This window comes from Electrophorus electricus, chromosome 11 (genome assembly GCF_041902795.1).
Source record: "Electrophorus electricus isolate QZ-2024a chromosome 11, ASM4190279v1, whole genome shotgun sequence".
In the NCBI taxonomy this organism is placed as follows: Eukaryota; Metazoa; Chordata; class Actinopteri; order Gymnotiformes; family Gymnotidae; genus Electrophorus; species Electrophorus electricus.
Genome location: NC_137507.1, coordinates 27,333,736 through 27,346,449, shown reverse-complemented (window position 1 = coordinate 27,346,449; position 12,714 = coordinate 27,333,736). Strand labels below are relative to the sequence as shown.

Sequence of the window (12,714 nt, the reverse complement as noted above, 5' to 3'; positions counted from 1 at the left end):
ATTGGACAGGCTGCTGATATTTAAACGCGGAGCCACAACACTGCACAGGTTGTGCTTTCTTTTATCAACATCCAGCACATCACTCAACTCACCACAGGGTTGACAATTAGACAAAGAGCTGCATCACGCGTTACTGGGACAAATCCAACACAAATCACATCTAAGCAGAGTGGTGTTCATGCTATGTACAGATGATTCACAAAGACATGCGACAGAAGCATATATGCAGCCTATTGTAGCAATAGAGCAGGATCACATGTAGTCTACTGCAGCAGAAAGGCTCCATAATATGCTGTGTAACCCAGCAAACCACACATCTGGAGTGGCATGTGGATCTGTTTGCTCAAATAAGTCAAAACAAACGGTACCAGACTGAATCGAATCAACCACCCGTACGACAATCAGTCGACCTACTCACTGCGTTTGCTGGCCATGCTGCATTGACATCCAGATACATTCAAAAAGCATAATGTAAGTGCTTACGTTTTGTGAGCTGTTACATTTACAGCAGCCTCAAGTTGCGCTCAAGGTTGATTTGGTCAGCTCTGCGCCTGCATTAAACATTCTCCTCGAGTCTTTAGAGAGAGCTAAACCTTTACTCCCTCTCTGGTGGAAATATGCGACTGCAAGCAATTTACGGAAGAATAATCAGACGTGAATTGCGCCTCACATAGTTTAACAGCCTAATCTAATGGACAATTCAGCGAGTTAACAAATGAATGTCTTCCGAGGAGGTTATCAATTGCCTTATCCTAGCGACCGCAGAATTAGGTGTTATGAAAAGAAAAACTTTATTGTGCACATCTAACATCGGTGGGCCAACCTTCCATGAAGCGGTTAACGTTAACGTTTAATGTTAACTATCAGAGTGGCCAGTCAGCGCACAGTGCACAGTGTGGGAAGGCGCTATCTGTGGCAAAGCAAACCATTACAAAAACCTACTGAAGCCGATGCGTTGTGCCTTAAAACCTGAAACAACCTCATTAAGTAACATAATTCGTATGTTTACCGTATCAGTAAAGAAAATTCTAGGCTAAAATATTTTACCTGTTTAGTAAGCGTCAACACAGCAGAATAACTTTTGATTCCTTTTGTCTTAGCGTTGTCGCCGTCTCTGGAAATCATTCAATTTCTGACCCTTCTTGTCAGATCTATTCCGTTCACACTTTTTTTTTTTTTTTTTTTTTTTTTTTAAATACCTGTAGCCAGATGACACAAAAGAGGTCTTTCCATTTCAAATGTATCCGCGCTTTTAAATTTGCCAAATTGAAGACCAATAATCGAAACCTGAAATTCCCCATTACTGACATTGATAAATTATTAAGTAATATACAAATATTGTTAGTTCCAAAACTCTCTGTTCACTATCCCAGTGCATACAGTCCATATAAAAATAGAAGAAGCAAAAATAGCTCATTTAGAAATCACTTTCCTCTGATGATATGAATACAAACTCATTTACATAACCTGTTGAGCCTACAGCAGTTTAGCCACACCCATTTACATTGTACTTCTCAGGGGCTTTAAGATGTTAGTGCTAATTTATCTTCTTATACCCATCTTAAACGCAACATAATAGAAACAGCCTGTTTAATTCGAAGGGATAATCGTCACGTAAAATTGAATTATGACTGTGTGCCTTCATGTCCCAAAAATAAGCTCTGCAAGTGTACACGATAAAATAAGAAAACTGTAGGATATAGGCCTTTTAATTCAGCGCTGCAAGCCACGCCCTGAAAGGTAGATTAACTCACTCAGAGGAAAGACACTTTTAGAGGCAAGTTGTATTGCAGATGTATTTAATTAAATGAAATATTGAATGGGGGAAAAAATGAATAATAATAATAATAATAATAATAATAATAATAATAATATCAATAAAACAACCCAGCAAAGGACAAGACAAAAGAATTACACAAGCAGCAATGAATAAACTGAAGAACAAGTAAAAACAAAAACAAAACAAATTGCTTTCACTTCTGGTATCTTCCCTGCCACTGGAGATCTACTTGGGAGAGCACCACACACAGGGCACATGTACCTCGCCAGTGTAAGGCAGACTAACATCATTTTATGACAATCGAGCTCACAGTACCATTCCTTTTGGAGTGTACTGGATCAGTGGCTTAAAAATTGACCCATGTCAAGGTCAGTAAATACTCAATTTGGCACACACCAATCTGCGTACAGCTGTGGTACTTCATAAACTCAAATCCACGATCTCAGCGTAAACCTATGTGGACATTAGTCAAGCTTATCAAAACTGGCTCAGGTAGAGGTTAGGCAGGATGCTACTGTATACCTACACTAAAATATACATCACATAAATACAAACATAGCTGAAGAAAACATTTGGAAAGGTCACCATTATTCCAGAGTGGTTAAAATGAGGTAGGTTACACCTTTTGTAGAATAAAAAAGTAACAATACTATGAGAATCAACTGCTATTGCATGTACTCACTATGCACAACCACACGGACCTCTAGTCTTTACATTAGGTACACTGTGAGCACATAAAAAAACCCAGCACTTTCTTAAAAAAAACAAAAACAAAAAAACAAATAAAAAATCAAAATCACTTTCTTTAATAAAAAGAAAGGTCAAATATATATTAAAAAGTAGCTAAACATTTAAATACCATCATTTCTACCAGCAAAACCAAACAAAAACCAAACTGAACAGGGGAGGGGAGAGGGGAAACAGAAGTAGCATACTTTTTAAATAAAGGTCAAGGTTGTTCTATTGTAATGAACTTGGTTCTTTATAATATTAATCATCTCTCGTTTCAAAGGGATCTGACCACATACAAAACAGAAGCACCCAGCAGCAAACACGCCGAGTGCCAACCCTGACTACACAGCAGCACAATGAATGTTTATTCTTTGTTGCATGGCGAAGTCTTTGCATACAACACAAGGGCGCAATCTGTGCGTCGTTCTACTGACAGGACCCTACTGCTCCAGTCTATTGCTAAGAGCTTAAAACGCTAGACATACATGCAAGACACTTAAAAGATTAGACTACACACCTGCATTTACCTGAGAACTGTAACAGATCGCAAACACTCCCTTTTTTATCCTGATGTTAGTGCTATTGCTCATTATACAAGCAGCACCTGTCTGCACAAACACACGTCTTGCTCTTACCCCGAATATCTGAGACGACCGCCCTACCAAGCAGAACGTGTGGGAGTAGTACTGAATCAAGCATGTTGTAAATCATTCCCACCTTTCTAGAAACAAAGGACCATTTTATTCTGTGCCACAATTTTCCCGTTAGCCTGCAGATGCTACACTTGTTTTCAGGTAACCAACGGGAGTCCAGGGAATCCTAGGGCAACATCCAACATGTCCATGTCTATATTCCAACACCTCTGAAATATGGAATACTCAGACGGATGAAAACACCAAGATCAGTCAGTCAATCCGAGGCTCTAAGCATCTAAAAATCAGACAATCTGAGGCTCTAAGCATGTAAGATGTTGGCGCCTCAACTGAAGAAAATTAACACAGTCTTGCTGTCTGACAATTCCAGTGCTGTGCTGAATCCCAAACAAGCTTTTTAGCCTTCATAAAACAAAACAGACAGGCAAAGAGATAAATCATGAAAACTTTAAGAAAAGATTGCAAAGGTTTTTTTTTTTAAAAAAGGGAAGCTTTTGTTTAACAGTCTTTCAATTGGCCTCCATTTTACTAGTTCACTGACTAATCCATCATGGCGGCACAAACAAATGAGGAATGTGGTTTTCATAGGCCTTTGGATGGAGGTATTGGTGGAGTGAAGGCAGATAAAAGTTAGAGAAAAAAAAACCCTTAAAAGACAAAATCACACTTAAATTCTAAAATACATTCGAAACAGACGAGGTAACGTGTGCTAATGCTACAGCACTGTGAAGTGCTCACCTGAATGTCCTGTGAGGAGTCCGCTTTCTTGTTGTAAATTTGTGCTTTCCAAATGGAAAAATACAGTAGACTTAGTGTGAGGTTGCTGAAACTGATCAGACATGTAAAAACAAACTCATTCAATCCCCCCAAAACCCAAGCACACGATCAAAACAGCAGCAGAGTTCACATTATTGGACAGTCTTTACGATGTCTATTCAGTCATTATGGATACTGAACCATGGTGCACTGGCCTCTAAATTCTGGTTCATGTGCTGGACTCTTTGGGTGGTAGTTCTGAGTCGCTGTCTAAAGTAACCATGGACACCAGGCATTCCGAGGTAGAACTGCTGTTGGTACTGGTTGCCCGGGTAATGGTCGAGATGCGTTCCTGCACACAGCCTGCAGACAAGCGAGCTTCAGCGTCATGGTCCCAGCATTCGTCCACTGTCTCACACATCTGAGCCAAACCCTGAGAGAGAAAGAGAAAGAGAACCAGTTTACAAAACAGTTTTACAGTGCTTGAGTAGTGCCAAAAACTTTGTATTACATTACAAAAGGAAAAAAACAGCATTAGTGTGTCAGACCTCTACATGAATAAAGCCAGTCACTTCAATATGAAAACCAAAAGGTCTGATGACACGTCAAAAAAAAAAAAAAAGCCCTAGTGAGGTTCTGCTGACGGAACTCTCCTATGTCAAGGCCCGGTCAACCCTCTGGGGGAAACCGTGCTTTTTGCCAGTCTTAAAATGTCAATACACCACTACAAAATCCCAGAATCTATATCTTTGCATCTCTTTTATACTGATTTTTTAAAACAAATAAAGAAATAAAACACTGAATGAGCAATATGTATGTTAGTGTTTGGTCTGATTAGTGTGCAATCCTGGAAAAACAAGAAGTTAATAATCTGAAGAAACAAACTCCAACTACTATGTTTATTCTTTTTCTTTTTGTGGACTATGAAGCTAAAAACCATAAATTGGCTAAGAAAGTTATGAGCTTTTCCAGTTTATAGCGACTGCATTTGAATTTGAAGAATATAACTACATGAAGTTCTTGTAAGCAGGAAGCTTAAACCTTGTCCTCACCACATGTTTGAGCCAGCAGGGCTTCAGGATGGGTCTCATCTTCTTATGGACCACTACGTCCTGTAGGTCCTCCAGAGATGGGTGCTGGCCAACCTCCTCCTCAAAGGGAAGCAGGTACTCATCCACGGGCCCTGAAGACAGACACAGAATGCTAAGGTCACAGGAAAGAACATATGGAACTCAACTCAGCAGCACTGACTAAAGGCTAAAAATCTCTCATCCTAACCAGGGGTTCTTTATCCTGGCTCCATTGTTGCGAGAGAAAATGAATGCGATGAGAATTTGTCATTTCCAAATGATGGAAGGTTCAGGAACTTTGTCACCCTCTAGAAAGTTCTACAACTTTCTAGAACTTTGTCACCTTCAAGTGACAAAGTTCTACAGCTATGTATGCTCTAGAGACTCACCATCAGAAGCAGTGCAGCGGGACAGCAGCTCCCAAAGCACCAGGCCCAGAGCATACATATCAATCCTCAAAAACGCATCCCTGTGAAAGTTTATGGCGCCCTCTAGCACCTCTGGGGCCATATAGCGCCTAGTGCCAACCTGCAGCAGAACACGAACACGAACACACACACACACACACACACACCTTCTGTAGGTTGCAAGGTAGGGCCCATTTCTAGATGCAAAAGTGTCACACTAAGAAGCAAGATGCTGAATGGAGTTGATCAAAGTCTCCTTGGATTTAGCCTAAGAGTACCTTAAACTATACAGTCCAAAAATTAAATAACCAATTGCAGCTTTAAATTGTGCCATTCTGTCAGATTTTAACAGAAAATGATTATACAGCATATGGTTTCATTATGTAGTCTGGTTGTTTGTTTTTGTTCACCTGGCCATGAGTGTCCCCTGGCGGTTTGCCTGGTTCAAAGCGTGCTGCCAAGCCAAAGTCCCCAATAACAGCTGCCAAATCATTCCTGAGCAGAACATTCTTACTCTTAAAGTCCCTGCGAACGTGAGAACATGATCAGACATCCGACGCGTGTCTCACACACACACACACACACACACACACACACACACACACGGCCGTATGGTCTGCTCCATCAGCCGTCCATCTGGTTGTGTACCTGTGTGCGATGGCAGGCTTTGGCAGCTCCAGTCTGTAGGAGAGATCCTCGTGAAGGTAGGCCAGACCTCGGGCCATGCTCTCGGCAATGTGGCACAGTTCAACCCATGTCACTGTGTTCCCCTTCAGGTAATCTGTCAGAGAACCCTGGGTGCGCACACACAGACACACCTTAGATAATGTTCATTTGGAAGAAAAAACAAACAAACAAATCTCTGCTCCTGAGAATCCTGACACAAGCTCCAAGAGAAGCCATTTAAATGACTGATGTGACCATTTAATCTAATGATACTGTTTTGACAGGAATTGTCTCCTGGTTCACCTAAATGAACCAAGACCAAAGAAGGAAAAAGCTCAGACAAGCATTCATCACAGACAAAAACTACGTAACAGATAAAAACTGACATGTAAAAGGTTGTAAGTTCATCTGATCTTAATAAGGAATGATGTATAGAATAAAACAGTTTCCCTTGAAGCAGATTTGATTAAAAGCTACCAGACAATACAAGGGTCAGAGGGTACATTACAGTAATCTAATGCATGAGCAATATGAAGGTATGGAACAAATGAAACAATCGATATACCCGCTCATGAAACTCTGTGATGAGCCAGAGCTCCATCTGCAGGTTGGTTCCTCGTTTCTCAGCAGAGATGAAGCGAAGCAGGTTCTCGTGCCTCAATCCCTCTGTCAGGTAAATTTCTCTCTCATTCTGCCATGATTGCTTGTCCTAACAAGGCGCACACAAACGTAATGGCCATTGAAATGCAAAGTGTTTGGAATAAGAGCAGATCTATTTTAGTATTCTTTACTGTGGAGAGCATCATCTCTGGGTAGCATAAATGCAATCTACCCAAACCTGCTACATGTAGTTACAGTTCTAGTCACATTTTCCAGGAATGGCATTTATTACTGGTCATATGTGGTAGGGTTAGTGATTTAATATCCAGTCTAAAAAGGTCTTGGAGGCTGACCTGAATGGGGAATATCTTGACTGCCACATATTCACTTAGTAGCTGGGCCTTCCAAACGCACCCAAAGCGCCCCCTGGCTTTCAACTCCAGCAACTGCAGTGGCTTCAGACCCACCAGAGGTGAGGGAGGAGCAGGTCCTACATCCTAACAGAGCAAGGTACTGGTGAGGTTAGCATCAACAATACTTCAGGACATAGAAAAGAAAGGTTTTACAAAAATGTGTTCATTTTAGTTTTGTGATAGCATTTAAATGTGTTCAATGTATGCTGCTCAACCAAAGGCATTAATATAAAAGTAACTGACAGAAAATGTCAACAGCAAAATCAATGCCTACGGTCTTACTCTACATCATCTGTCACTTATAGCATGTCAGTGAGTGCAGAAAGAGAAAGAGATTTGGCTTTTAGGACAGCACTGTCAGACCTGGCCAACGTCCACCTGGCCGTAGGGTGGCTTGCGCTGGTGGTAGGTCCAGCAGGCTAGTACCAGGGCCAGAGAAAGAGCAACCAGTGGTAGGAGAGAGTAAACCAGCACGCCCAGCATAGACGACCCTGCTGATGGAGGCTGGATCTTCACTGCAGCAGACACACACACACACACATTAAATATACTACCAAATTAATCATTCACTTTCATATTCAGAATTATAACAGGGGGAAATATGGCCCCTATTAAGGGCCAAAGCTTCCAACACATACTGAGCCAAAATATGTAGGTGGAAAATACTCCAGGCAAGAAGTTATTCATTCTGTCCACCTGACAGCCTGTCTATGTTCAATACTTCATTAAAGAAAAGTGAACGTGAACCATGACAATCTGTCTGGTGTCTTAATTCTAGCAACACCCACTCTCACCTGCTGGAGCAACTGCCTCAGGAAGGTGTGTGAATCTTTCGTTGCAGTGATTTCCCTCACAGCAGCAGAAAAAGACCTGAGGGCTTTGCTCAGTGGCCACACACTCCTGTCTGCTCTCACACACACACGCACGCATACGCACACACGCACGCCCGCACACACACGCAATTAGAGAAGGGGGATGACCGGAGGAAATAAGTTAACACGCTAATTGGACATAGGAGACAGACATTCAATAATGAGGGATTCCTCAGAGACAGTACTGTATTTGAAAATGCAACAGACATCTCAGCCAACTAATTAACACAGCTACCGCTAATCATGAATGAGTGGCATTTACTGAACATTCTTGGCTGCTTCAAAACTGGTGGTTGACTCATTTATTGCATTTTTGAAATTTCCAAAGAGAAGCGGCTTCTCCTCCGTCTCAATCACCTGTCGTAGCAGTTGAAGTCATCAAGCCAGCATCCCTTCTTGACCAAGTGGATGGTTCCCGAAGAGTTGAGCCAGGACGCATAGCAATGCTGCCGCTTGTCCTTCTCTCCCTCACATCGCTCATAGCCACTCTGATTGGTTCTCTCTGCCCGCCAGTTATCGTTGTAATAAACACATTCTCTAGTGCCCACCTCCCCCTGACCTGGACCTGAGAGACCAAGAAAGGGATGGATTAGAATCACATTAGGCCAATTACAATTAGAATTACAAATCTGAACCAAAATGAGAAAAAACTGTTTTCATCAATAAAATTCTGGGTCACACAAACACTAATCTCCCATCTCTTAGACGTCACACACATTGTTCTGTTAAATACAAATTCCTAATAAAAAAAACCAGTGTGAAACACCTATTAAAAATATTTTTTAAAATGACTTTGAATTTTCCATACAAAACAACGAGAGACCGACAAACATTAAATATATAATTTAATGTCAAACAAATATCGGTGAAAGTTATTTCCTGTTCCAAACGTGCCAACTGATATTGTGGGCAGCTAAAACAAATGGCCGTTTATGAGTCATTCAATCATTTCTTGTACAGGAAGATCATAAGCATATACAGTATATTCCTCAAGCCTTCATTATACTCCCAGCTGCTGAGGTGTAAGTTAGGAAAAGTGACCTAAAAAAAAAAAAAAAAAAGATACTGGTCACAGAGCAGCCACAATAAACCCAGACATGTGACGCGTCAGTGGGGGAAGACTCCAAGTAATACCACTCTATACTTTATACCCCACCCCCAACATGAAATACGAAAATGCACCCAGTCCCCGCCCCCCAATACAAAAATGCACAGGGAACTGGGTCAGATCATGTTTAGACTGGAGGAACAAAAAGAACCGAGGTTCACACACACACACACACACAAGAAATCTCTTCAGTCAACATTTAAGTTTTTAAAATATATGTATCCCTTGTCTCTTTCAGGACTGTAACAGTAGATACAACAATTCACTTAACCACCAACCATCTAGGCCTCTTCACCCAACTCCCCCGCCCCAGGTAGGTTTCAGAAAGTGCTACACTACTGGTAAAGGCAGCAGGGATGTGCATTTTAAAACCTCCAGACAAGCTCTAGTAGTCCTGTTAGTCACTCTGGATGTCACATGAGAAGAACGAATTACAACGTCCCCCTCCCACACGCCAACAGCTTTAGGACTTTACATGTACATTTCTGCTCCCCTGTAGAGATGTGCGTGATGCCTCAAGACGAATTACTCCTGTTACATCTGAAACAGCACTGCTTCTCCAGAGCGGGCCAAAAGCTCTTTTGTTTTGAAAGTGCCCGCCCCTACTCGTAGACACAGGTAAAGAGTCTGGTAGTCCATTATAAATCATAAGATTTAGGGATTAGGGGCAAAGTATGTGCATTGTGCTTCACAGTAACACAACTCATTAGACTGAAGTATAAACATACAGTATATTTATAAAGTATGTAAACGAAAGGCACAGGTAAAACACCACCATCCAACAGAGGTGGTGGGTTAACAACAAAATATGCACCTCAAGTAGCCTGAGTAGTTGGTTAACTGTGATAATGTCCATGTTCAGGTGTAAAATTGGAGACATGAAACCCATGAACGTATGACAATGTATCGGCTCTCCAAATCAATCAATCAATCATGTAGGATTTAAAAAGCACTCTCTGCTTTTCTATAGGACAGATGGTTAAAGTGTTAGGGAAATTAATTTTTTCCCCCCTCCTCTGGCTACTTCCTTATCCCATACAGGTCGAGTCTATTTTATTTGTATAATACAGTGTTGTGTACAATCAGCCTTTACAAAGTAGAAGTTATGGTACAGTGCCCTAAGAAGTAAGTCTGACATTTAAAAGAAAAACAGATGTTCTGAAAATCAAGGCTGCTTTTAGGACAATATTGAGTGGCTTGTTCTCACACATCGGGAGATTATAGGACATAAAGTCTGCGTTACTTAAAAAGACGCAAAATGCAACAGCGCCCCTAGTGGCGTGGGACAGCGTTAAAAGCAGCTGTTCATGTCATGCCTCGCAACTCTTTCTTTGTGCCGAAGCCGCTTTTTAGCGTGGTTACTCTTGTGGTCAGAGAAAGCATGGTAGACTAGTTTCCAATTCGTATTCGATTATTTAACTCCATTTCAAATGAACAAGCAAGCACATGACAAAGAAACGGATGGTAAACACGGGCCAGTGTAAACCAAGGTACAACAAAAACACTGAACAAAATTTACTGATGCACATTTGATCCAGTCACTCTTTTCCTTTAGTTATTGGGCTTAGTCTGAGCTACAGGTTTTATTTTGTAACTAGCTGCATATACACTGAAATTGATACAGTTTTTGTTACACATGTTAAAATCAGTTCAAGCACCTCTTACCTGCGAACAAACTTCCCCGAATAAGTGCAAATGTCAGCCAGCGAGCAAACATATTCCCGCAACGAGGGAGGCTTGAGCAAGACTCTGTCTTTTATGGCGTTTTCCTTTGGAAAGCATTTACGAAAAATTACCCGTAGCACATGAACGCCAACAAACGACCCGGGGCCTCCGACCGATTCCGAGTGTTACAACAGCGAGTTTGTCAATAGCGCCTCTTTCAGTACCCCCGCTCCCTGGAAATACGCGCAACAAAGTGAAGTCGCTCACAAACACAGCATTTTACGTCGGCGGGGCAGCAGCAAATCCTTGCTAGTAACGCAGCGTATCGAATACTGCAGACCGGTCAACAACAAAAAAAAAAACCGGGTACCCTTATTTTTCTCCCGAGTTGCACAAGCACGCCGCGCAGCCGAAGGGGCTAGAGCTGACATGGGAAAAGCTGAACCGCGTCCAAAATGGCTTCTGAACGGCGAGCAATGCCATCACAGGAACCCGGATGTTTCTATAGGCTACACACTGAAATAGGGGCATAGAACCCCCTCTACCCTTACAATTAAATATCAGGTCTGTTAGCATATAAACACCTTTTTTTTTTTAAATAAAGCAATAAAAAGTGTGTATTAACTTAAAATAAAAGCACACACACACACACACATATATATATATATAATTTTAACATATTAAAAAAAACTCAACAAGTAGCATGTATCAGCATTTATCATTGTTCTAACTATTATACATACATTCAAGAACTGTGTGTGCTCCCTCCTTTCCTCTCTCTCTCTTCTCTGAGTAGCCTCACTATTAACAGCACAAAGGCCCCCGGCATCGACTGACCCCGGAGGTCATGGATTTTACCCATCACCATTCTCGCCACCAGTCCTGCACAGACAACACTTCCAAAGAGAGCTGCCACCCCAACCCCCTCCACCCCTGAACCCCGCATGCTCACCTGTCACTCACCAACCAGTCTAAGGCATTCCTTCTCCTCCCCTCACAAAGACTCCCCCTGTTTCATGTGCTCACTGAAAACACAGGAGCCGTCTCCGGCCTCTTAGCTCACCACTTAAAACAGTTGCTGGATGTAGCAAGTGGTGGAAAGTAAACCAGCCAGGACTTATCAAAACTGTTTCAACTTAATCACATGTAATATAAATCGCTACACCTACGTGCTTAGTAATTTTATTTAATTGGTGGAAATATGCAAATATACAATTTACAGCAGGCAGTACAGAGTCATTCCCACATGCATATATGCAATGAAAATAAAAACAAACCAAAAAAAACCCTGTATAAAAGCATTTAAATAGATCGGTTCAACTGCTCCATTTATCTGACACTTTTATCCAAAGCAACGTAGAATTATGACTGGGTACAACTTGAGCAATTGAGGCTTAAGGGCCTTGCTCAGGGGCCCAACAGTGGAAATCTGGTAGCGGTGGGACTTGAACCAGCAACCTTGAAGTAGTGGACTGTAGCTGGGAGAAGGGCAGTGTTACTTGATATAGAGACTTTAGCTTTGTGCTTAGTAAATCGAACACTTATTAGTAAATCGAACACTCATTAGTAAATTGAACACTTATTAGTAAATCGAACAAAATTCAACAATTACTGATACAGCGTTTATAAAGTGTCACAGCACAGCTTTGAATGGGTGACTAAACTCAGTCAGATAAAAATGCAGACAATGCGAGTATCACACTGTTCGTTTCATGGAAGACGTGGAGGCATTGTGGTATTTGGAAATGTGTACACTGACAAATGTTATTATCATGGGATACAATTGTAAACCAAAAGCTCCAGGAGTGTAATATAATCCGTGACTAGAGTCTCCGGCAGAGACAGGATTAAGCAAAAGGCCTGAGTGACAATGCTGAGGCTTATCTGTGGTCAGTACTGCCCAATGGCGTTGTCTTACAGGACATGTCTGTCAATGTTAGAGGAGCATATCATCCAAGGGTGGAATAATGGAGCTAATCTTTTTGCCTTTTG

At 41.5% G+C, this 12,714-nt stretch overlaps 1 protein-coding gene across 1 annotated transcript; it reads right to left on the bottom strand.

Annotated features, from left to right (window-relative positions):
* Positions 1-1,990: 1,990 nt before the first annotated feature.
* On the bottom strand, positions 1,991-11,164 carry acvr2bb (activin A receptor type 2Bb). Its single transcript, XM_027019709.3, has 11 exons — positions 10,723-11,164; positions 8,307-8,514; positions 7,872-7,981; positions 7,441-7,592; positions 7,018-7,161; positions 6,630-6,773; positions 6,047-6,192; positions 5,809-5,923; positions 5,381-5,519; positions 4,974-5,104; positions 1,991-4,354 (listed from the first exon to the last, which is right to left on the bottom strand). Exons 1-11 carry the CDS (start codon positions 10,772-10,774, stop codon positions 4,151-4,153), a joined length of 1,545 nt encoding a protein of 514 aa, XP_026875510.2. The 5' UTR covers positions 10,775-11,164; the 3' UTR covers positions 1,991-4,150.
* Positions 11,165-12,714: the final 1,550 nt, after the last annotated feature.

Excerpts from the sequence above, each read along its gene's own strand:
- acvr2bb (XM_027019709.3), bottom strand. The coding sequence starts at position 10,774 with ATGTTTGCTCGCTGGCTGACATTTGCACTTATTCGGGGAAGTTTGTTC. Across the intron at positions 7,162-7,440 it reads GCCAGGTGGACGTTGGCCAG|GATGTAGGACCTGCTCCTCC; the intron begins GTCTGACAGTGC and ends TTGCTCTGTTAG. Across the intron at positions 6,774-7,017 it reads TCAAGATATTCCCCATTCAG|GACAAGCAATCATGGCAGAA; the intron begins GTCAGCCTCCAA and ends GCGCCTTGTTAG.